We start from the raw sequence: 25,088 nt of genomic DNA on the forward strand, positions 1-25,088 counted from the left end.
AAACCCAACAAGCGAAGCAGCAACGAGATACAGTTTCAGTTTGTATCCGTTCTGCAAACAGAAATCTGTGTGAGGTCATATTGATGAATATTCAGACTGACGTGCAGAGATTTTCCTGTGTGATGGTGGAGGGAGGCGGGTACACGCTGTCTGAGCCTTTGGGAGAGTAGCTCTTCGTGATCCACGTCACCTTCAGCTCGACCACTTTCACCTGAGGAGGGCGGGAAGACGCCATGGAGGCAATTTAATTACATTCAATTATATGACTCAAATACAGTTGGCTGTTAAAAAGGAGAAATGAGAGGAAAGTCGTCATCATGGTCTCACCTCCTCTACCACCACCCTGAACTTGCACTTCCTGCTGAGGACAGGTTTGACCCCCGACAGCCACTGGACGTTAGAGAAGACCTTGGCCGGACCAATCAGGACCTGGCCTGGGTAGAAACCATACGCCTCGTCGAAGAACAGACCCTGAAGAACAAACACAGCAACAATGATGCGATGTCACTTAGAACTGAGAACGTGATGCCGACGTTAGAGCCGACACCGGCTAATGAAACAAATTCACATTGAGGTTTGAGATACAATTTAGCAAATTTGTATTCAAAGCTACTACAAGGAACTTTCATTTTGTGTTGATTTGTCGCTGCCTGTGGACAAAAGTCATAATGTTTCCAAGCAGCGTATTCCCTCTAACAGGTTGTTGCTGGAGGCCTCGCTGGAGTCTGACCTGAAGGAGTTTCTGGTGAACATGCATGATGTCGTGGTGGCAACAAAAAAAGCGTCAATAACTATTTTGAAATAGCCAATCGTTAAGCTGATTGTCTGGTTTGCCTAAGTAGGTCATACAGGGACATCGGTAACACATTGAGACGGTTTAATGACTAGTAAAAAGCTCCTAATTATTTCAATAGTGCCACTTAAGTTATGACACCCAACACAATTCCATTTCTGGAAAAATATAATTATGGAAAAGTTGGACATTGAGGAGAAACTGCTGTGCCTGGAATGAACAAGTTCTTGATACGGATGTGAGGTACTAAATCCAAGCTCCCAGCGCTGATGTCCATCAGCCTGCTAAGCTCTGGATGGATGTACCTGATCAGGTGACAGATAAGAGCTCGCGGCTACATACCGAATCGCTGACATGTGGACAGACGTCGTAAAGCTTGGCACCGTCCTCCACACTCATGGAGCACCTGGAGGGAGGGAGGGAGGGGGAGGGAGAGAGAGAGAGAGAGAGAGAGAGAGACAGACAATCGGTTGACGTTGACTGGATTTGGCACTGATGAATGTGTGCCAGCGTGATGCCGACAGACTGCAACAGGGTCACAGTACACGCTGTTTAATCACACATACACACACACACACACACACACACACATTCACACACACAGTCTACCTGGCTCCATTGGAGAGCTTGAGGATGATGTGATTAGTCAGGTCGTACACTTTCCCCAGCCAGAAGTCGTAGGCGATGTAGTCGCCGTACATAAAAGACTGGAGAGAACACAACGACAATAAGAAAACTATTTTATCAAAGTTTATCAAAGATTCTTTGTCACACTTTCATCATCTTAAATCGCTGACTATAAAAACACTACAGGGACATTTTTAATTGCATATGATACTATTTATTATTGGTAGATGTGTGTGAGACAAAGTATTGTAATATCTGAGAAAAATATGGACAATGCTTTATTTTGTAGGGTTGTCATTTGCTCATAATTTCCCAAGAAATATTAAATCGTTTGGTTTTAATCATCAGAAAATATATAATAATGATTTCAGTACAGAGACCGTCATCAGGCATAAGTTACTGTTGCTGTTCTTAAACTTAAAAATGTTGACAGCTTGTGGAAGCAGTTTTTTTATCATGACCTGTCTTTACACAGGTGAGCAAATATCCCTTTTAATGTACGAGTAGAGATACAATTAGTTCTAAATGACCTAGATATTTCCAGGAAATTACGGACCTGTAATATTAAGCGTTACCATAAATGTATTTGAAGATCCTGTTTATGAGTATGACCCATCAGTGACCTGCCTTACCCAGATGTGCTGCAGGTCTTTGCTGTTAACTGGATACAGAACACAGTTGGTTCCCACTAGTTTCACTGCACACTCGATGTCAATGTTGGTCACAATACCACACTGGTTGTCCTGTAATGAAACAAATACAAGTTCACTGTATCATCATATCCATTACCATCACCGCTACAGTATCCTGTTCATCGACAGGAGCACCTGGCTATTGCTTTTAAGCTTTTTCAACATTCCTGAGGTCCACAAGCATCACTGGATTGATGCTTTGTGAACAAGAAAACACTTCATTTCAACCAAAAGAAAAAGTGGTTTATTCAGATTTGGGAGTTGTTGCACTCTTTAACAGAGAAAGCCTCCTCCTAGTGTTTTTGTACGTGTCGACCTGCAGTGATATTCCAGTCATGTCTGATGCAGCAAATGGAACAGAGCGGTGAACAGTGCCATGACTAACAAAGAGAGAGACGTGATTGAAAGAAAGCTAGAAAGATGGAGGTGAAGTGAAAAGGGAGAGCTACAGACAGAGTAAAAAAAAATAATAATAATCTCCACTTACATTAGAATTATTTCTTCGCACAATGTCTCTGATGACGATGGATCGATCTTCAAGTTTCAGCTGTAAGAGAAAGACAAACAGGTTTAGGAAAATGTTGGCTACACGAACCGACAATCTGTTGCTGAAACTAGATCCTCTCTTTCTCATAAGAGGAGAACTGTTCACATCAATGACCCCGTGACGAACTCTGGAGAAGAACTTTGAAATGACCCAACGAGGACAGTACTGATGGGACTCGTCACTACCTTGTCTTGTCCCCGCTCACAGCCATGAAGACTGAAACACGCACAGTAAGCAGAGCTGCAACGCCCCCGGAGAGCAGATCTAATTATTTTGCCATCCAAACAGAGAGACGCATTTCACTGAGCTGGCACAAGCCTCTGGTGTGAGAACACTGAAGGAGTCATCAAACGCACCGTGACCATCAATTATTAATCCAAACACTGAAATAAAAATAGGGCTTTTAAAACGATGTGGTTTTACAACTTCAGAGCCAAACAGCTTGACGGCCAGATGGAAGCAACACAGCGTTGATCAGGAACTACGAGCCCGGAGAGAACCGGGTTAGGAAAACAGGAGCTGCTGGTCTAAACTTGGCACAAGCTCAGCTCCCAGAGTCGCAGTGGGAAACCTTGTTCCCTTGGGCTACATCTCGCCGTGTCACTCTATGCCTGTTAACGGGTTTTCAGACCGAAAATAGCCCTGAATTAAAGGGCTGAGAGGTGAGATGATTCAATCTGATCCAGGAAGGCCAGTTTGAGTAACAGATCCATGAAATTGGAGGCTCATCAGAGAGCAAAACAGTGTTTTATAACTACAGAATAAAAGCAGATTTTACAACAATTAGCATTTTATCCATCGTGCAACATTCCCCATATGAACATCAGAAATCTGGGATAGAGTTACAAAGCAATCGACCTGGAACTAGCAGGTAGTGGATATGTGGTTGGTATCTCATATTTTAGAGAAACCCTGTTCATTTAGGGGCTTCGGGTCATGTGATGACAACTGAACTATCTGAAACCTCCGTTTCCAAAGTCAAGAATTAACTTTCATGGTCATCTAATAAATAAAGCTATAAAATACTGTTTTTCATACTTTGCTCGGATCTATAGAAGACTTAACTAAATGCTACTTTAGTACGGTTACCTTCCAAAACCATGAATCAGCGCAGCAATCCTGCCTTCCTCCTCCTCTGTGCCTTCATCTGTATCATCTCTCAAACTGAGGAAACAGTATGATGAATGCACCCCCGTCTACTTAACTTGACCTCGTTGAAATTAAGACAGAGTGTGGGCAGAATTTCACACCACAGCTTCGATTCTCAAACAATGAGTCAGGCAATAAAAAAAAAAATGGAGCCCCGGGTCTAAAGTCTTTCTTACACCATTAGATAAAATGTTGTGAGGTATAAATATGATTTTTTATGAACTGCAGGATTTATCCTTACAAAGAACAGCTCAAAGTTTTATGAAGCACTCTGCACTACAACACAGACAGACAATCAATCCGCCAACATTTGCACCAATATGATCCATTAACTATTCAGGGCGAGTAGCTGCTGCTCTCTATTCCTCACAGCATCTCTGCAGCTCCTCAGCCTTCATCATCTACACTGTGGATTCAAGAAAATAACAAAAAGTATACAAAACAATTGCTAAATAGACCAGGAGGAAGCAAAACAGTGTGTGGGTGTTTTCTTTACTTTTACCGAAGGGAAATAAAAAGTAGTGAAATTGACTTTTGTGGGCTTAGAGTAACACAATGTGTAACCGTGATGTCCCACATTGGATTTTGAAGCTTTAAGTTTGACATTTTGGTTGTCTCCATCTTCTTTTAAGCAACCAGAAGTGACTCGACAGGGTGGAGCAAGTACAACAGAACGCTGAATTAGACATTTTTTGGGCAACCAAAATGTTACAATTAACTTTTACGAACTGAAAACAAACTGTTAAAGGGTTTAAGTTCTAAGACAAAAACACAGATAACACCCAGACCGGCCCCGCCCAAATCATACCCTGTTTTATGGTCAAATTTACTCTCAATCATTTATTAAATGACCATCATGCTGTATTGAAGAAGACTTGAAACTAGCAATAGAGACGATGCACTCATGTTTACAGTGTTTACTTAGGTAATAAATCTAGTTAGAAGTAGGGTTATTATTTTCATATAGACTTCCATTTAAAAACCAGAGGAGCGCCCCCTGATGGCTGTTAGAAATGCAGATTTAAGGCACTTCCTCATTGGCGTCACTTTTCAGACACGGCCACCTGGAAATAACACAAGTTACTTTTTTTGTTAACTTGGTAACTTTCAAACCACAACTGAAGAAACTGAAACTTCTTCTTCTGAAACTGTTAAAACAGAAAAGTTTGGATTTCCACTTCACGTCATCGACTGTGAACTGAGAAAGCATCGTCAAACTGACAAAATGTCAAATCAGCGAATCCTAGTGTGTGCCTATGTAACATATGCTGATCTGAATGAAGCCACAACACATCTGTGTGGCAGAAAGTTAGGAAAACAAACTTTGCTTATGAAAAAGTCTTGTCTCATAGTTGACAAGCTACAACACCAGCTGCTCTACTGGCAGTAAGGACACAGCAAAGTGGCAGCAAACCACCAGACAGAGCCTCTGAGTTTGGGCAGAGACAGATGGAAGTAGAGAAGGAAAAAGCAATTAGGAGTAAAGAGGGCAAAGAAATTTAAAAACGCGGAGGCCTGCTGCATGTTAAGTATTGACTGGAGGGAGGGCCGTTATCTCAGAGCGGTTTAAAGCTGTAGTGTGGTTCATTTGGGGGAAAAAGTGATATATTGTTGCATTTGAGTTCTGATCCTTTTCCTCTTCACACTTACTTTTTTAAATTGAACAAAGGGGAGTAAACATGAAGGTATACAGACTGAAAGGCAACTTGTTAATTGGACAGTTTTGGAGATAGTCATCCTGTTTCATTAGAACCAACGTGAGGAAATCTAATTCCTGTGTTTCCAAGTTTATGCAACACTTTAATGCTTCAGATGTGTTTATTAATGATTATAAGCATTATAGTATTACTGTACTGTTACTTGAGTATTTATTGACCGACAGCTTGTGACCTATTAAATCAGAGAAAATACCTGCGTTTAGGTGCATAACTTGATTTGCATAAATAGGTCAGATGCTTAAATACAGATCAATAATACCGCTTCATGAACAGAATACATAAGAAGGGGAATATTGAACTGTACTTAATATACTTGTGAGGGCAATCAATTAAATTCACTTTCCACTATTTTTTTTTTTTATTAAATATCAACCAAAATATCCAATCCATCTTTTGATTTGAATGATTTTTCAACCTGAGTCTTATTCTCATAACTGTGGTCGTTCTGGCTATTGGTCATGCGTATTTTGCCTCATAAAACTGTGAAATCAACTAATATTTTACCTATCGTCTCTGACAGCAACCAAAAGTAACCACAGAGAGGGAGCCAACAGGTGAGCTTTGGTAGGTAACTGCATAGAGCTTATATTTCCATGGCAACAGAGGTGACGAGTGTAAAGTTAGCATGACCCAAAGACAAAGGGGGCCATCATTTACCAAATTAAAATAAGAGGAAAGTTGAAATATAACAGAATTTCCCTTTTATTTGCTGTGCGTTTGCGGAGGGGATACGATCGCTGGGTCGCAATGTTCCCTTGTAATCTGTTAAACAGCAGCCTGACACACACACGCACACACACACACACGCACACACACACACACACGCACACGCACACATCTCTAAACCTTTCAGCTGAGAGAAGCTCAAGTACAAAACACATCTTTTTGAGACAGACACACATACACAGCTCTTCTTCATTAATATTCTCTCAGTGCATCATGCTGCAGTGCGCTACTGTAGCAACCGATTTCCTCCCCAGTTTTAAAAACACTGTTTAAAAATCAATACCATTTAGCCCAGTGAGAGAGACAGCAACACAACACCGTAGGTCACACTGCCCACTGTCTACTGAAGACCTTTGCTCCCATTACCAATGATGACCAGCATGTCAATTCTCTAATCAACCAGTAATTATGAAGCAACTGGTTGACAAAGGTATAAACACCTTTGTCGTAAGAGACACCTCTGCTCCCAATATCTGCTCCAGATCATCACTTCCCTGCACTGGGAGGGATTTGTTTTCCAGGAAGAAACCAGAGAAGGTAGAGAGGATAATGCTATCTCACTGTTTCGTTGTGTTAAGGAGAAGAATAGAAACATGATTCCCTGATATGATGCTTGAACAAATGACGACAGGAGTGAGTGAGTGTGTTAACATGCACACTAGAGTCCTACTTTAGACTCACCATACTAAATGTTGACTAAATACAAATGTAACTCCAGCTGAGCACTTGCCAACATGGTAGACAATGAACAGAAATCTGAATCAAGAGTCTACATTCTACGGTGTTTGGGGAGGGCGTATGTGTTTCTGTTATGCTTACATGCACAGACATACAACCAGGGGTTCGATCCCGGGCTCCTCCAGTCTGCGTCTGTTAGAAAGAGCATTAAGAGGAGATCCTGATGGTGGTAACGTGAATGGCAGTCTCTGTTGCTGTTGTGTGAGTGAGTGAGTGAGTGAGTGAGTGAGTGAGTGAGTGAGTGAGTGAGTGAGTGAGTGAGTGAGTGAGTGAGTGAGTGAGACGGGTAAATGCTGCCATTTAGTGTAAAGCGCTTTAAATGGTCGGAAGAAAAGCTTAAATAAATGCAAAAAAGAAAGTCCATTGAGCTATAACAAAAAATCTGTAAATTATTAAAATATCTTATACAAGAATACACTGATATTAAACCTCGAGCCGGGGAAAAGAGAGGATTCAGATTCTACATTTCTGGTCAATACATTTTTTTTTTTAAATTTGCAATTGTACTGTTGACTATTTATGCAGCTTTTTTCATTATTTACTGAAGTTAGGATGGTGTTAAGACAGTTGTTCATCAAGCCTAATAATATGGCAGCATGCCAAAAAGTCAGTGATAAAAATCATTGTTTTCCCGTAGGGTCAGTGTTAGTTTAGTTAAGCAACGACTCAGGCTTAGACAGTGCAAATTGTTCTGGGGAAAAATTAAACATTTGTGTGTTTTTAATTGTTATTTGTTTACTCGAGTCTCACACAATTCTGCCTTTATTTGCTTAAAACTAACTACCATACATCACGACTGATACCGTTTTACATAAACAGGCAGGGTTCTGCGACTTTGTGGTTTGTTTGGAGGTCAAGCAAATACCAAACTACTTTAAGTTATCACTTTGTAAAGTCTGCAAATGAAGCAGATGGCTGCTCTCTGCAGGGGAGGGGGGGGGCTTCTCGATGTCACTCAGGTCACATGACGCTACACCACAATGAGAAAGTTGTTTCTTTGACCCACATTTGAATCCTTTAACAATAACAGACGAGCATACAGTCCTGTATACCTGCAGTAGTGATTCTTGCATGTTTGGTTTCAGATACAGGCAAACCCAATACATATCATTATTAATATGATATATATTTTATATCCATGGCACCAATTAAAAACCCTTTCCCTTCCCATATATACCAAGTCGCAGATATTCACTGCATTAATGCAAACACGTTCTGCAGAACACTAGACCGCCAGGTTACAACAAAGCAGCTGACTGTTGCTATGGCTCGTGCAGCGATGATGAGAAGTGAGGCGGGACCGTGGTGGTGGTGGTGGTGGTGGTGGTGGTGGACCCAGACAACAAAAGAAAAAGACATGCTCATTTGCACCAATGGAGAAACGTGCGAGTGGCTCTGAATAGAGGACAACCTTGGCTGCCTCTCCGTCCAGGCTGATGAGGTAGAAGGGACCGGATTGATTACAGAGATCGATGGAGGACCGTATTTGCTTTGACTTCCCGGCCTAATTAACACAAGTCATTATTCAGGTGCCGTACAAGGAGGAGGAGGGGGGGAGACACTGCAGAGGACTGCAGCTCGGGGCCACGCCTGTTCTCTCCACTTTGACGGACAGTCTTCTACGCCACGCTATCTCGTATTTCAGTTTCATCTCCACACCAACAAGCCATCTGATCCACAAGACACGAATGAACACAGGTTGTAGTAGTAGTAGTAGTAGTAGTAGTTACAACAGGTGCATGTTCTGTATTTCTCTCCACAAACACATCTGCCTGAACTGAAATAACACCCAGATTCCGTTAAATATTGATCTGTGAAAAACGAAGGTGCAGCCATCATCACACAGCGCTGCATCCTCCACCTCAACCTTCAGCCTCAGGACAAACACCGTTCTGCTCCATCATTAGAGTTAAATGTAATTCAGCGTTCTCCAGGAGGAGGTGAACAGACTCTTATGGATCCACATCCTTTATTCTGTGGAGCCTTTTGTGTCCCCCCCCCCCCCTAATTGCTGCCTGCTCTCCTGCAATTATTATAACACTGTGTAATGATTTTGGTGGTCATTGTGTTGTTTTGATGTGTCTATCACACACACACACACACACACACGCACACACACTCTGAGTGATGCTGCAGCTGCAGCTTGTAGTCTGGTAGTTTAGGGTGTGTATTACACGTGGTGATGTACCGGGTAATTTGTTGTGCAATCTCTAATTGAAGTGAACAGGAGATTGAGCGAAAAGCAGGGCGGTAGCTTAAATATGCAATGCACATGGTATTCAGAGCAGAGCAGCAAAGAACTATCGTCTATGTGAAGCTGTAGAGGGGTAATGTCTACATGGCCCTCCGGATCGCTCACAGTTGCCTCTCTGCACTGCCGTCATACAGCGGTCACAGCGGATTACACCGACCACAGCCTTGTCGCCAAAGTCAATGACCCTCCCTTGGGTTTGCCCTCATGTGAACACTGTTAGCTCCGTCAGCACTTCTGCTGTCGTTCGCACTGTTAGCAGCGAGTCGCCGGCTCGGGCGTAGCCACGTGGAGAGGCAATCGAAATACTCGCAGTCACACGTGATGTGAACGCAGACGTTAAAAAAACAATAGAAAATGAATAATCTTCTCTGTGGTCCATCTGTTTGCTCACTACGCTCCACACATTCAAAGCAATATGTTTAAATACCGAGCTGCCATTTCATTTATTTATTTATATTCACAAAACATCTCAGGGTTTCTGGTTGGTTTGCGCATGTTAAGAGCACCAAACTCCTGCTCTCCCATTGGTCAAAAGATCTGCTCTGTCACAACTTCCTCACGCTGCACTTCCTGAACAAAATAAAGCATGAAGTTGTCACACTGCAAAGTGACTTACTGAAGCAAGGACAGAGATCTTTATGATTATTTATATGGAGGATAAATTTGCAAAATAAGCCAGATGTCCTGTTTTGCTACATATCCATCTCAATTTGACCAAAAGTATAAGAAAAACATATATAGGCTTCGATGAGATGAGGCAAACAAAACAATAACAACAAGTCCTTTCAACCTCGGATGAGATGGCAATAAACGACTGAATCATCGATCAATCCTCACGCCCTCCTCGCTGCCGGACAGTGCTGTCTGACTATTGATTGAGACACACAGGAAGGGTGCACAGCTCTATTAAAAAGAGAGCAGATACAGGGCCTTTTTACCCACGGAGACCACAAGGGAATGACAAGCAGACTAATGGCACACAGTAGCTATCACAGAGCAATCTTCTTACGCTGTAGTTTCACAGATGAAGTAAAAAAAATTTAAAAAAAGCACCAAGAACAGGAAGACAATAAGAGATGCAGAAAGGGGGGAGGCACTGAGGGCGGAAGGACACAGAACTGTACATTAGAAGGAAGGAAATGAGCGCAAGTAAGCAGAATCTGAAAAGGGAGAGACAGTCACAGAGGGGGAGAGACTGTAGGATGGAGGCAGAGTGGGAGGTGAAGGATGGGACGGAGAATACTCGAGTCGATCACGGAGATGAGGAAACGGATGGAGAAAAAAAGTCGGATGGGGAAGATGGGGAGGGGAGGAGGGTGCAGGGAGTGGCGGGCCGGGTGCGTCGGGGCGAAAATTGAAGACGAGCGGTGAACGAGGCACAGAGGAGGAAGAGTCAGCCCAACAAGTGGGGGATCGAGACGGATCCCAGGGGAGAGGCAAGAAAGAGTGAGGAAACAAGAAAAAGCGAGAGCCAGAAATAGACGAGAGCACAGCAAACACAGCGGTGAGGGAGGAGGGAGGGAGGGAGGGAGGGAGGGAAACAGTCTCCCCACTGGGCAGGGCCAATACTGCAGAGGAAAAAAGGGAGGATGAGAAGATGAGGGAGGAAGAGAGCGAGAGAGAGAAATAAGAGATGGGAGGAAAGAGGGCTGGTGGGATGGATGCAGCTAGGCAAGTCACTTCAGAATCTCTGTGTGTGTGTGTGTGTGTGTGTGTGTGTGTGTGTGTGTGTGTGTGTGTGTGTGTGTGTGTGTGTGTGTGTGTGTGTGTGTGTGTGTGTGGTCTATGCAGAGAAAGAGAGGATCAAATTAGATCCATTATCTCAGGGCAGGAGCTGGACCACCATCCACATTACGTCAACATTCTCCAACACGGGTCTGCTGGGACGCTGAAGGGGAGGAGAGGAAGGAGGTGAAGGCAGGGGGGGAGGAGGAGGCGAACAGGATGAGTTAGGAGGGGAGGAGTGGAAGAGTGGGGGAGGGGGAGAAAAGAGAGAAAGCAGGGTAGGAAAGGAGGACGGGGGGGGGGGAGATGATGAGGAGAGAGCGGAGAGAGAAACCTAAAGGGTGGAGACTGTGGAGGGTCATGCTGTGTCAGTGTCGTATCAGATTTCCTGTAAATACAAGCTGCTGACATCATCCACCATGTTGTAACTAGAAGGGGTGCTACTGGGAATTTATCTCGCACCCTCGGATTTGTCCGACATGATGCTGCAGATGTGTATCAATCAACACATGCAGCCATCATGGAGTCCACTGTCAGGGGCCCAGAACCAACCAGGGACCAATAATCCGTAATACATATTAATAAAACAAACACATGAGGAGACCTGGATGTCAAAATGCATGTCAATGTCTTTGAGCCACTAATGAGAGTTTCTGGAAAAAGTCCTGATATACACCGATTCAATATAAGCCATGAAAACAATCTGACTCTTCCATCAGATATGAGAAAACAAAAGTAATGCAGCACCAGAGCAGGTTTTTTTTTTTTAGAGGAAGCATACAGAACCTCAGTGTTCGATGACAAAACCTGGTGTGTGTGTGTGTGTGTGTGTGTGTGTGTGTGTGTGTGTGTGTGTGTGTGTGTGTGTGTGTGTGTGTGTGTGTGTGTGTGTGTGTGTGTGTGTTTCTTCCTGCCTGGCACCTGCTGAAACCCATAACTATGGCTGTGCTCTGTTGGGTGGGCCTTGGCAGCAGCCTCGTGTCCCAGATTACACCAACGTCTGCCAGCCTACCTCGAGCACCTGCAGACGGCTCCCGAGCAAACGGCGCCCGAAGGATGCGCGTGAACAAATGTACCCTTATCGGAGGGCGTCAGCGTGGAAAACGTAGAGCAGAATGCACAGTTTTAAATATCTATGGGTGACTTTGTTTTTGACTCTCAGCCACTCGGGTCAGGTTCATTTTAGAACTCATTCTGATCCGACGGCACAGCCTGGAAGTTACCAAAACCATACAAAAGATAAATATGATTATTATAAAAAAAGAGAATAGTTTGCAGATTGAATCGAACACAGTAAACGGTTTAGGCGCCGAGGTAATTAGCGTGCTTAAACTTAATATATAGAAATAGCTAATGTGATCACTGCAGTCTGCTCAGTAGAGAACGGCTGGAGCTACTGCACACCGCTGCAGGCCATTTCAAACCGCACGCCAACTGTGGTGGCTCATTTGTAAGCTACACATGGAGGCGATATCTGAGTGGAGATGAAGAGCTACAGGATGCAGGCTAATGATACACATTCCTGTTGTAATTAAAAAGCCATTGTATATTCATGGTAATAGTGTTATTTTCCTTATGGTACTTTAAAGGCAACTCCATGCCTACAATAATTAACTATTATAATCAATTCATTTACTAAGTGCTTGGGGATGCCTGGGTAGGAGTTGTCTCAACCCCTCCCTTTAATTATCAGCAGATAATCAGGAAAACTAACCATGTAACTGCTGCAAGAGCAATAAAGTTTTGTTTTAGCTCGAGCAAAGATTTGACCCCAGCGTAAAAAGAAACCGGCCACCGACATTTAATGTTTTCTAGTTCTTTGGTTGTGCACACACACACTCTATATATACATACAAGCTTCCCTCAATGATGCATTTACATCCGACTAGCTGAGCTGGTGTCGCTAAAACAAAATCAAAGACATCAGCACAATAAAAGAGAAAGACAAAAAGCAACAGAAAGCCCAGGAGTGTCCTTGTTCACTTCATAAAGTGCTAGACTCAATAGGTTTCATAATGTCATATTTTTAAACCCTCAAGTATAAAATCATGCAACCAAATAAAACCACCTGTCCATGACTTCCTGTGTCAGTTGCAACTGAATGAGTACAAAACTTAGTGGGGGGGTTTTTTAAGCTTTTTCCTCAAATGATACAGTCGGGTATGGGGCAACAGGATGAAATAGTTCTGGTGCTCTGCCTCAGACCGCACGCCAGAGGAGGCTGGCAGTTTGAAACGGCTCAGAGAGCAGAAGGTGGGGTCGCACCATTCCAAGGGTCTAAAACCCTTCACATTACCACTAACAGCCATCTGGTACCAAGCTGTCCGTCTGTCCCTTTACATCCATTCCTGTCAAGATTTTGTGCCCAATTTCATGTCATTTTCACCTTATGGTTTTGATCATAATGTGACGTTTTTCCAATTGGTATTCAATACTCCCCCTCCCCCCCCACATCGTCTCCATCAACTTTTACATTCTTTCCCCTGCTTCCTCACTTTTTCCTCGCTCCATTCACCATGTCTCTCTCTGCAGTACAGTCAGCAGCCAGTCAGCCATGCTGCACCCTCCCTGTCATCTGAGGTCGACAAATGACCCCACCTGACCCCTTCTTGCGCTCCACCGCCTCCACCCCCACAGTCAGGTCGGTCTGCGAGCATTAATTACCCTCAAACAGACCAGCGGAGGAGGCTTGCTGCTTCACCAAAACCGTGCATGGCGGGAGTTACTCTTGCAACACTTTTGGGGGTCTCAGAGAAGAAGGTCTCGATTACCAAATCATTGATGGATTCGCGGACGTCTCAGACACGCGCTGCACTGCTGTTCCCTCCGATAGATACCTGCTGCTGCGGTGCACTTCTGTCCTTGGATGGAAATTTCAAGGTTGCGCTGCAGCAACAGGGCTGTGTGTGTGTGTGTGTGTATGTGTGTGTGTGTGTGTGTGTGTGTGTGTGTGTGTGTGTGTGTGTGTGTGTGTGTGTGTGTGTGTGTGCAGACTGTGGACTTATTAAACAATAACAAAATGAACCCCCTTTGAATCAAGATAACTGACTGTAAATGAGCATCAAAATCCCCAGCGAGAAAAAAGAAAATCTAAAATCGGTTGCCGTGGTAACCAAAGCCCTGCGATGCTCAAAAAGTGAAGAAAATCCTTCGCTACACATGCTGCATGTTAAAGAACTCCTGCTACCTACATGAGCATGTAGCACAAACACATCTGGCCACAATGTCAAGTTCATCAACACCTCCAGATGTTAAAGCTACAAAACCTGCATGCTCATCTGATGATTAACCGATTCTTAAACTTTCAGGCATTTCACTGCAAGAGAGCGTAATCAAACACATCACATTTCCTGTTTCTCCGCTATCTAGTAAAAAGGTGTAAATTGGGGTCAGTGTGAAGTCAACAACAGTAACAGACCCTCCAGTAACCTGCACCCACTGTAACTATAGTTGTAATAATCATCTGAAATACAGTCAAAGCACTGAACTGCTCATAAAGCACAGCCTGTGTCCTTATTTATCTATTCATGCACCTTCATATTAAAAACAAAAGAGGCTCAGATCTATTGATCATCTGGTTGCCTTTGCAGCAGAAAGTTAAGGCGAATCGTCTGCAAATCACTCAAGTAAATCAGACAATATACTGCAAGTGCACCACAGTGGTAAAAAAGAAAAGGGAACCACTCTGTATGCTGGTTCAGACTCGCTCTGCTTCCACTTTGAAGCCTTTCAGGCTATGGAAATAAGTCAGCCGTGCTCCTGACTGACTCACAGTGAAACTACAGGCAGTGCTGACAACAACCCGAGGTGTCCCTGTTCATACCTGCACCGAGATACACAATCTAAGCCCCAGGACCTCCTCTGGAGAGCGGTATTAAGATTTCATAGGGTGCAGAAAAAATGCGATGTGTTGGGAGGAAGTAGTGAGCTGCAGACGTGTTCCAAGGCTACTGGTGGAACTCCAGCCTCTCACACTTTACAGGCTGCTGATGGAAGCTGGTCTGAGAGTCGACGACTGAATCCATAGGAAGTGACCAGAGATTTCATTTAAAGTACTCCATTTGATCACAGAAGTAGTTCTGGAGTTAATTTACAATATGCTGGCGATATTTATTGGGATGGATTACTATTCTGTTCTGTCCAAAGTATTTTTGACAAACTGTATTTTGATGCTTTTGCAACACGGTTTCTTGAAACTTTCGTGTCAACAAAGCCCCCTTTAATACTACGTTTACTGGAAAATCAATAGAGAAACAGTCAGAAAGAGTTATACCAATGGGAGTGTCTTTGCTCCTAGCAGGGTTTTCAAAATGGCCTCCGTCATTCTAAAAAAAAAAAAAAAAAAAAAAAAAAAAAAAAAAAGGTTTCAAAACACAACAATAAGCTACCTGAAAAATAGGTTAAAATACATTACGGGGACGATTATTCTCTTAGTCTGCTAAAGCATAATCTCATTTGTTTACATTACTTATAGCTGCTCATTTAGCAACATTTTTCCTTTCGCAGTAGTGAGATTTTACATTAAAACTTTCATGCAACACATTTTGCAGATCATCATGTCCACTGCCTTTCAGGTACAGACTATCTAAAAAAAGGGGGTGAGTGTAGTGTGATTGTGGTGTAATGTACTGATGGAGGTGTTTTTGGGGAGAATGCAAGATGCAGATAAACGTCTTTGTCAGCAACGCTTGGTCACACACCTTTTGAACGAGGTCGCCTCAGCACCAAACATGCTGATGAGGCATCATGAAGCTTCTCGCTCTATTCTCGTACCGCTTCTAGAAAATCTGGTCAAACGGTCCGCGTTGTTATGAAATACAAAAGGCGACTTTATGAGTACGTTTGTTCACAAATCCTTCTGGTGCCAGGGAGACATAAAGACAATGAAATGTGAAAAGGTAAAATAAAACATTAGAAGGGAGGGAGACATTTTAACTGTAAAATTTAAGATTCTATTCTCTATCTCAGGTAAAGAGTGCCAGATTTGATGCACCAGTTTTCCCCTCTACTGATTTATTCAAGTGTTGAATAAATACAAGTCAAAACATTCTTTAATAATATAATCTTGAAGATGTTCAACTTTGCATTCCAGCAGGAAATTATCATAAATTATTGATTCACGCTCGAAGGATACGCTCAACCAGGACGGAGCCCGCTGAGACTGTACATGTGCTGGATGCAGATAACCCAACGAGAAATCAACAACGAGGCTACATCGAACATAAACAAGAGAAATCCATACACGTAAACACCAGCACACACTGGATCCTTTGGGGGACGTTGACCCCGAATGACACAGCGTTACCAGTCTATGAGTTGGGTGAACATCGGTGTCATTGTTAAACTGAGCCTTTGTGGAGGCAGAATGACACTCAGACCAGAACTTTACTCATTTAGCACAAAAGACAAAAGCAAGGCAACAGCAGGCCCTAAAATAGGTTTCCTCTGGTCCCATCCTGTCTCTCTGAAACAAGCCTGTATGAGCTGATTCCAGATCAGTCCTCTTTTAAACCCTCTGACCCTTTTTCACAAAGCCCAGGAGAAATCTAGAGACGCCCTGGAGAATATAGATGACGGCAGATTTCTCCACCTCTTTATTAATTCGACATTCAATTATTTGGTTGAAGAATGTAAAAAGAAAAAAACAGCTATAACACGAGGTGTGGTGCTAAATGAAACGTCCATGGACAACAGATGTTCACCAAACTGTGTCCATAAGTGGACTGAGGCCGGATGATGGTGATGATGTCTTCTACCAGCAATCACCCTTAAAACCTCGACACTCCCTTTTAACACGGTCTTAATTATTGATGCCTGTGGTGTTCGTTTGTGAAGTAAATCAAAGTCGCTGAGATTGCACTGGCAGAACGTGCTCCATCTGAAGACTGATCCAAGAGGCAGGTTAACCAAGTATCTCTATAATACAGTAAAACCCTGGATGGCTCTTTAAACATCATGTCTATAGTCCAGACTTAAGGGGCTTCTGGTTTTACTCAGTTACCTTAATAACTAGCGGTGTGTGCAGCTTACATATACTACCACCACCACCACCACCATCACCTGCAATGTGTGAAGAAAACATGCCGAAAAACATTCACTGGTTCCAGCTCCTTAAATGTGAATATTTGCTGTTTTTGCAAGTCTGCTGTTAAAGTAAAAATCAATGCATTTGGACTTAATTTATACAAATATTAATTAGTTGCAGCTCTGGAAAACATAAAAGAACACAAGACCCTAAACTGGGACAGGGTGAAGATATTATCTGGATTAGGACTGCAACGGATGATCCGTAGTTCATCTGACCAACAGCCCCATATTCAAACATATTCAAATGACAATGACAGAGACAAGAGGCCACTTCCTGCAGCTGATGAGAAGGGAGCAAGCAACTTAAAATGACAACACAGATTAATCAACTAGCAAAATAGTGGCCAATTATTTGTTTTTGTTTTTTTTGTTGTTGCTGATTGACTAATCAATGATCTTATAAGTCGACAGCTTCAGCTCAGATGTGGACACTAGTGGTGTATCGAGTTGACAGTGAATCCCATGAGAGCTGTTCTCCTCCTCAGCAGCAGGTGAGACAGATCTGAAACACCTCTGTTCTTACAGTGTGGGACAACGCCTGCTCTGTGGCCACAAGTCACACCCTGCAGTGAGGATCTGCATGGAGCCATGGGGGGGATAATCAATAATCAATAGGTGTGAGGCTCCTGCACCTGCAAACACCTGTGTGGTCACACAGACGCGCTCTACCTGGCCGGTGCGTTTGATTTATTCACGGCTGGGTGCAGCCAGGTGGGACCAGAGAGCCATGAGGCGGTGGGCTGCCCATCGCGTGCGTAATGGACGAGCAGCCCTCGTGTCGGGCCCGGCCTCAGTGTCAACATCAACACGTGACCCGGCGGAGGTACCTTTGTCTCCTTGATGTCCTGCTTGCCTCCTTCAGGGTACCACTGCACGCGGACGAACCCCCGACAGAGAGGCCGACTCGGGGTGTCCACTGCGCTCTCCGTGTCCGACCCAACCCGTCCTCCACCTCCTCCTCCTCCTCCACCACCTCCTCCTCTCCCTCCGCCATCGTCGAGGTCCGAGTCCGAGTTGAACTCCTCCTCTCCGTGGATCATCCGCACGAGGCCAAACCGGACCGAGCCGCGGTACCGTCCGGACACCAGGTCGTGGGAGAAGAGCAGCCGCTGGGAGCCGTCCGCCGTGGGGGACAGAGCCATGGATGGAGGCTCCGAGCCCGGGCTGGCTAAGGGCGAGAGGCCCGGGTTCGGGTTCGGGTTCGGGGTCGGGTTCGGGGACGGGGACGCCTCCTCTCCCGCTGCGTCCGTCGTGGCTGCTCCGGGCTCCGCCATCGCTGCTGTTATCAGGGAGTGATGCTAGAGCGCGAGGATGACGGTGGAGTGGAAAAAAATGTAACCTGGAAGCGGCGGAGCGCACGTGTGACGTCATTACGCAGCGCTGCGTAAACGAGCGCGGCGGGGACGCGTCGCCGCGCAGCGCGCTCTGTCACCGCGGGGCGGCGCTGTGAGGCCGCGGGTCAGTAAGTTTATATAAGAGGAGGATTAATGGACGTGTTTAGGTTTTTCACATACTTTCATTAAAACTTACCACAAACAAAGAATGTGTACAGTAGCAGTCATAAGTGTGGACACACCTTCTCATTCAACTACTCTGAAGAATGTAAAATATAAAACATATTCTGGTTTGTTGAGCATTTGTTTGTTTACCACATAATTCCATATGTGTTCATTCAATATTAATCTACAATGTAGAAAAAATAAAAATAAAGAAAAACCATTGAATGAGAAGGTGTGTCCAAACTTTTGACTGGTACTGTACATGAATGTATTATGAAGAGTTATTAGCTGAGTCCCCTGAGCAATTATAAACAAGTTTATGTTTATTTGTAACTCATTGTTTTGTTATTAATCTCCTTTTATTGGTTAAAAAAAAAACGATTTTTATTTAGTTTATTGTTGTTTTTTATTACATTAAATATATATGTTATGTTTATGTGTCTTATCCCTCATATATACTGTTTATTTGAATTAGGTTTTTTTTGCCCAGTAATGTATGTTGATAATGTGAAATAAATGGAAGAAAAAAACAACAACTGAGCAGCGTGTGTGTGTGTGTGTGTGTGTGTGTGTGTGTGTGTGTGTGTGTGTGTGTGTGTGTGTGTGTGTGTGTGTGTGTGTGTGTTTAAAGGGAAGTCCCCACCCCAAAATAAAAAATCCTATATTTTATATTTTAGTTGTAGTAGTTTGGTATATTTACAGTGTATAGTAATATATTCTGTATGCTGCGTATTCTTAAAAGATATATATATATATCTCCTTGGGTTAATATGTTTATCCATCTATATCTATCTATCTATATTTAAAGTGTACTGTTTTAAAGGAATACATTCTTTACATTTAGGGAGACTTTAAACATCATCTTCTTTCACACTCTCTGATTCATAAAGAAAAAAATGCGGCAATCTTTTACTTTATTATGTATCTACACACAGCTGCTGTTTACACTAACAGCTAAAATAAGTGACAACAAAAAGGTGGTAAACACAAAGGTGATAATACGAAATTCAACAATTTAACTTTAATCTCATGAACAGTGGATTTAAGCTAAACATTTTTATATATATATATATATATATATATATTTTAGGCCCCACCAAGAAAACATGAGAATCAGAATTCTTGAGGGCAACATGTTTGGACTCCTGATTAAACATTAATCCCAACAATATTTGAAACCTCTCATACCTTAAAATATAAAACAGTGCATACCTTTTAAGCTCGATGTTTATCTGGAGATGGAGATGACTCTCAGCCATGTGACCCTAACAGGGAGTACATCTGCTCTGTGTGTCAGTTTGTGTTCATTAAAACCTTTCCCAAATTCAAAATAACATTTGACTGTAAAGCATTGAAAAGCTCTGCTGCTAAGCTGTGTGTGATTACCAAACGTGCGGTTCCACATTGTGGGAAAGTCCCGTGGAGGAGAGGGAGGAGAGGGAGGAGAGGGAGGACCGCTCCTGCTGGATTCTTCACATACACAGCTTGATTAACGCTGAAGAGGTGACAAACAAACTACACTGCCCATAATCCTCTTACGGATCTGGAAAATACAGCGTGGAAAAAACCGTGAGCTCGACTTAAAGGGACAATGGAAAGTCTGCCTCCGAGAAATCACATGAAGAGTGGTAAACCGAGTCCTTAAGATGGTCTAATCCACAGGAAGAACTCCATCCTCCCAGTGCGACAACACTACACGACACCGACATGAATGGTTAACCAATCAGAATGGATCATACCTTTATTCATCTTACGTCAGGCTGACTGGCTAGGGAAATGCAAAAACAAGGTTCAAAACAGATTAACAGAAAATATTTTAAAGGCATATTTATTGTGGGATTTCTTTGGGAAAGATAAATACTGCACATGTGTGGGAGTAGCCCAAGCTTCAGCATGATCATGGCCTCACATTTAAATACCACCTGAAGCGGGATGAAGAGCCCTCATGAAAAATGTTTCTGCATTTTATAATTCTACTGATCTGAAAATGGTTGATAGATTCAAAAGTTGGATTTCTAACATGCTCCTTCAATATCATTCGAGTGTATGAGCAATAAAGAATAATACTTAGAAATAAGTGTTCAAAGCATGAATTACAAATAGATTTTTTTGATATAGATCATTATAAACACATGCAATTAAGCATTAAAAACTTTTTCAGTCTGTGGGACTGTCTTCCACTCTGTCCCACAGGTGAGTGACTGTTACTCCTGAGCTGTTAGTGGCTTGGTAACATGTCGGTATGAGACCTCCAACCAGGGGCGCCGAAAAGGGGGGGTAAAGGAGACGGATTCTAGGGGCCCATGATGGAGGGGGGCCCAGAGAGGCCCCTAATGATGATGAAATTATAATACAGAAAAAAAATTCAGAGTTAACTGAGTTAGTTTTATTCAGGTGCTCAGTTTTCTTCTTCCCCCCCCTAAACTGTACATGTCAACTGTCATGCTGTTCTTCTTTCACAAATATGGTAATGATAGTCAAAAATACCATTAAAATGCATAATTGTATGTAAAATAGCATCAAAAAATTTTGCCGCTGTGTTGGGGGCCCTGTAAAGATTCTTTTCATGGGGCCCAAAATCCCTAGCGGCGCCCCTGCCTCCAACACATGATCAGTGAAATCCAAATCTGCAGCGGGTCTGATGGTCGGTGGCATGACGAGGATCATTCTCCCTCCTGATCCCGACTAAATATGTTTGTTGTTGATCTTGATCACGGGTGATTGGAGGGGTTTGGTCATCCATCCCGCTTCAGGATTATAACCCCCCCCCCACCCAGGGGCGCCGAAAAGGGGGGTAAAGGAGACGGATTCTAGGGGCCCATGATGGAGGGGGCCCAGAGAGGCCCCTAATGATGATGAAATTATAATACAGAAAAAATAATGACACTAAGTTATTAACTAACATATAACAAAAATACCATTAAAATGCATAATTGTATGTAAAATAGCATCAAAAAAATTTGCCGCTGTGTTGGGGGCCCTGTAAAGATTCTTTTCATGGGGCCCAAAATCCCTAGCGGCGCCCCTGCCCCCACCACCCCGAGGGTATAAATACAGCAGGCGCGCCGCACTTTACGCAGTCTTTACGCGCAGTCCCTTTACGCACGGATCAGGCTTCTTAGACAGGCAGCATACAAGTCAGACAGCCTGCTTTGCTTTGCTTTACTTTGCAAAAAAAAAAAAAAGGTTGTCTTAAAAAGAAGCCAGGAGCCAGGAGAGCATGCCGGTGGGGAGCGCAGTGCCGTTCATGAGGCCGCTCCCTGCGCGCTCTCCGGGGCCGCAGGGCCGCAGACACACGCTGCCGGCCAGCGAGTTCCGCTCCCTGAGCCCGGAGGACGCCATCAGCGTGTTCGAGATCGAGAGAGAAGGTAAGCAGGCTCTTAATGCTCAACTGAAACAGGCCTACAGCACTTATTAAAGCTGTCTTAATGGTTTCAGGACGGCACAGTTACGCACAGGAAGGTTGTTTTTCTTCATGTAAAGGGAAAACAGGAGCAGCAGCAGCAGCCTGGGTTCATGTTTTCACTCTGATGATAACTCTATGGGAAGAATAACTTCCATTTTTTAACACATATTACATTTACAGAAGATAATACTTTACTATTTTTTTTATGTGTGACCCACTACAAAATGAAGTTACCATGGTGATTTAACTCTATGCAGGTGATGTGAGTTCAGGTGTCTTTAACCTGCATAACTCTACAGATTGTGATACAGTATCTCCTCATCACAATAGTCAGTACAGTAGAGAGCATTATGTCTATTCTGTCATCAAGGTGTCCTGATATCTAATTTCCTCCTCCTCCTCCTCCTCCTCCTCCTTCTTCCTCTTCCTCTCTTCCTCCTCCTCCTCCTCCTCCTCCCCACAGCCTTCATCTCTGTCTCCGGTGAGTGTCCTCTTCACCTGGACGAGGTGCGTCACTTCCTCACCCTGTGCCCTGAGCTGTCTCTTGGCTGGTTCGAGGAGGGACGTCTGGTGGCTTTCATCATCGGCTCACTGTGGGACCAGGACAGGCTTACCACGGTAAGACAGAGCGGAGGACACCTGGACAGTGATTTACGTCAGGCTGACTGCAAAACAAGGTTCAAAACAGATTAACAGAAAAGATTTTAAAGGCATATTTATTGTGGGATTTCTTTGGGAAATTCAGTGTCTGAAGATAAATACTGCACATGTATGGGAGTAGCCCAAGCTTCAGCATGATCATGGCCTCACATTTAAATACCACCTGAAGCGGGATGAAGAGCCCTCATGAAAAATGTTTCTGCATTTTATAATTCTACTGATCTGAAAATGGTTGATAGATTCAAAAGTTGGATTTCTAACATGCTCCTTCAATATCATTCAAGTGTATGAGCAATAAAGAATAATACTTAGAAATAAGTGTTCAAAGCATGAATTACAAATAGAATTTCTTTTGATATAGATCATTATAAACACATGCAATTAAGCATTAAAATGTGGTGAACTTTTTCAGTAAACACAAATCTTAATGTCACAGTTGTAAGGCAAACTGTGCAATGAAAATGTGAACATACTCAAGAGCAAACATACAAATGTTCAGAACAATACAAAGGATTAGAAGAAGACAAGCTGAACCATATAGAGCTCTGAAGACAATGAAGCCAATGATATAGAGGTTTGACAGTATATCAAATTAAAATTCTACTTTTTTATTGTTAGGACCAGGTTTTTTGACTCAATCCTTGAAGCTCCAAAGATCTGTGTGTCAACTTTATTTGCCCCAATTTCCCAAATGTGATTTTGCTGGCCAGCACCGACACTGGACTTCTCACAGGAAATCATGAACCAGAGCAGAAAGTGAAAACTTTGCTGAACAGCGGCCGCTGAAGTGGAGTAACTTTAGGATGACAGAGAATGCTAGTGTAACAATAGAGAAGAATCATAAATAAAGTCAGCAGACTAATGAAAAACCATCTGACTCCACAAACAGCATAAAGACAGCTGGATTAAACATGGACTTTTTTTTTTTTTAAAGTTAAAACGTTGCCATCTGAAGCCCAGCAGGTTTCTCAACAGGGCAGCATGTACCTGTTCTCACACCTCTCCCCTCCCTCTCCGTTTCCCAGGATGCCCTCACTCTCCATAAGCCTCACGGGACCACCGTCCACATCCACGTCCTGGCCGTCCACCGGACCTTCCGCCAGCAGGGCAAAGGCTCCATCCTGATGTGGCGCTACCTGCAGTACCTCCGCTGCCTGCCCTACGTCCGCCGCGCAGTGCTCATGTGCGAGGACTTCCTGGTTCCCTTCTACCGGAAGTCGGGTTTCAAGGTGCAGGGCCCCAGCCAGATCACAGTGGGGCCCCTCGCCTTCATCGAGATGCTGTACCCGGTCCGGGGCCACGCCTTCATGCGTCGGAACAGCGGCGTTTGAGGACAGAGGGACTATGTCCCTGGCTTTCAGCGGGGACGGGACGCCTCCCCTTCTTGGAAACAGAATGAGAGGGCGTGTGAGCAGCTCTGTGGAACGCCAGCCACCAGCGCAGTGTTTGTGAGCATCACTGTGGGAGAGACCCGGTCAGCGGGGGGGGGCGAGGACAGCGTTCTGACTGCGAGTCTGCAGACGGCCCAGAACAAAGAGCCGCCATCCAGCTGTCAGCAACAGCTGCTTGGAAAAGTGGTCGGAAACTACAAATATATTGATCTGTAGTTTAAAAGCAAATCATTAGAGCCAAGTACTGAAAGAATGTAAGCACTTATTTCAAATCAACTTTTGTATAAAACTGATTTTTAAAACATTACTGTATTCGATAGAACGCAGCTGCCTTCTTTCTTTTTTAGCCAATCTAACATTGTGTCTGGCTCTCTATGAAGCTGATTTGTTAGTCAGAGTCACAGTCTTGTCTGACTTGTTTAGTTTTGTATAAACAGTTTGCCTTAGAAGATTACTGTTAATGTGACACTTTGTTTAACTATGATGACGGTACGACTATAAAGTAATATGCCAAAGTAAACAGCTAACCTTTAAGGACTGTGGAATAAAAACACAAAGTGAGGGGAAATCAGCAATCAAACATCAGATAATAATTTAATGTGTTAACATGAACATGCATATCTGTTGTTTCATATTAAGATTTGAGTTGACCCGTCTGTCTCAATCAGTGATTGTTGTGTGAACACAGAAAATCACAGATGTATATTTAGTACGTCAGTATGTTTCCTAAATATATGGGGTTTCGAAATGTCTCTTCTCACCCTTCACCTTGTAGAAAATCACCACCTCTGCCTCCCAAAGTCTTGAATCAAGACAAATACGTTGTTTTTCTTACAGCGTTTGTTCTTCAAATAATTAAAGTTAGATTTTCTAGCACGTCCGCTTTGAGGTCTATCATTCATTTTAACAGTTCTGGAGCTTTCGATGACATCGCAGGATTTTTAATAGTTGTGTTCCAGGAATTTTTGATATTGCTAAATGTACTTTAGATCCATGAAAATATAATTTGCAGTTATTCTCACTTTGATGTAAAAAAAATAAAAATGTAAATAAGTTCTCTGAAAGCTCTCACTGGT

The 25,088-nt window shown here is 43.3% G+C and overlaps 2 protein-coding genes across 3 annotated transcripts in view; one reads left to right on the top strand and one right to left on the bottom strand.

The window, feature by feature from the left end:
* Positions 1 to 18,533, bottom strand: part of ube2o (ubiquitin-conjugating enzyme E2O) — a 34,659-nt gene extending 16,126 nt beyond the window's left edge. For both annotated transcript variants that reach the window (XM_054604052.1, XM_054604053.1), the window contains exons 1-7: positions 17,884 to 18,533; positions 2,600 to 2,659; positions 2,053 to 2,163; positions 1,403 to 1,500; positions 1,136 to 1,199; positions 328 to 471; positions 102 to 211 (exon numbers count right to left, since the gene is read on the bottom strand). In XM_054604052.1, coding sequence (XP_054460027.1) covers positions 102 to 211; positions 328 to 471; positions 1,136 to 1,199; positions 1,403 to 1,500; positions 2,053 to 2,163; positions 2,600 to 2,659; positions 17,884 to 18,330 — 1,034 coding nt within the window. In that variant the 5' untranslated portion in view covers positions 18,331 to 18,533. The remainder of the gene's footprint in view (positions 1 to 101; positions 212 to 327; positions 472 to 1,135; positions 1,200 to 1,402; positions 1,501 to 2,052; positions 2,164 to 2,599; positions 2,660 to 17,883) is intronic.
* Positions 18,534 to 21,775: 3,242 nt separating this feature from the next.
* Positions 21,776 to 25,056, top strand: aanat1 (arylalkylamine N-acetyltransferase 1). Its single transcript, XM_054603674.1, has 3 exons — positions 21,776 to 21,923; positions 22,425 to 22,579; positions 23,647 to 25,056. The coding sequence occupies exons 1-3, from the start codon at positions 21,776 to 21,778 to the stop codon at positions 23,950 to 23,952; spliced, it is 609 nt and encodes a 202-aa protein (XP_054459649.1). The 3' UTR covers positions 23,953 to 25,056.
* The last annotated feature ends 32 nt before the right edge of the window (positions 25,057 to 25,088 follow it).

Source organism: Anoplopoma fimbria, chromosome 9, assembly GCF_027596085.1.
Source record: "Anoplopoma fimbria isolate UVic2021 breed Golden Eagle Sablefish chromosome 9, Afim_UVic_2022, whole genome shotgun sequence".
NCBI classification, from domain to species: domain Eukaryota; kingdom Metazoa; phylum Chordata; class Actinopteri; order Perciformes; family Anoplopomatidae; genus Anoplopoma; species Anoplopoma fimbria.

What these genes read in the sequence shown, in the direction of transcription:
- aanat1 (XM_054603674.1), top strand. Translation starts at nt 21,776, where the DNA reads ATGCCGGTGGGGAGCGCAGTGCCGTTCATGAGGCCGCTCCCTGCGCGC. An exon ending in GTTCGAGATCGAGAGAGAAG is followed by an intron (nt 21,924 to 22,424) that starts GTAAGCAGGCTC and finishes TCCTCCCCACAG; the next exon opens with CCTTCATCTCTGTCTCCGGT. An exon ending in ACCAGGACAGGCTTACCACG is followed by an intron (nt 22,580 to 23,646) that starts GTAAGACAGAGC and finishes TCCGTTTCCCAG; the next exon opens with GATGCCCTCACTCTCCATAA.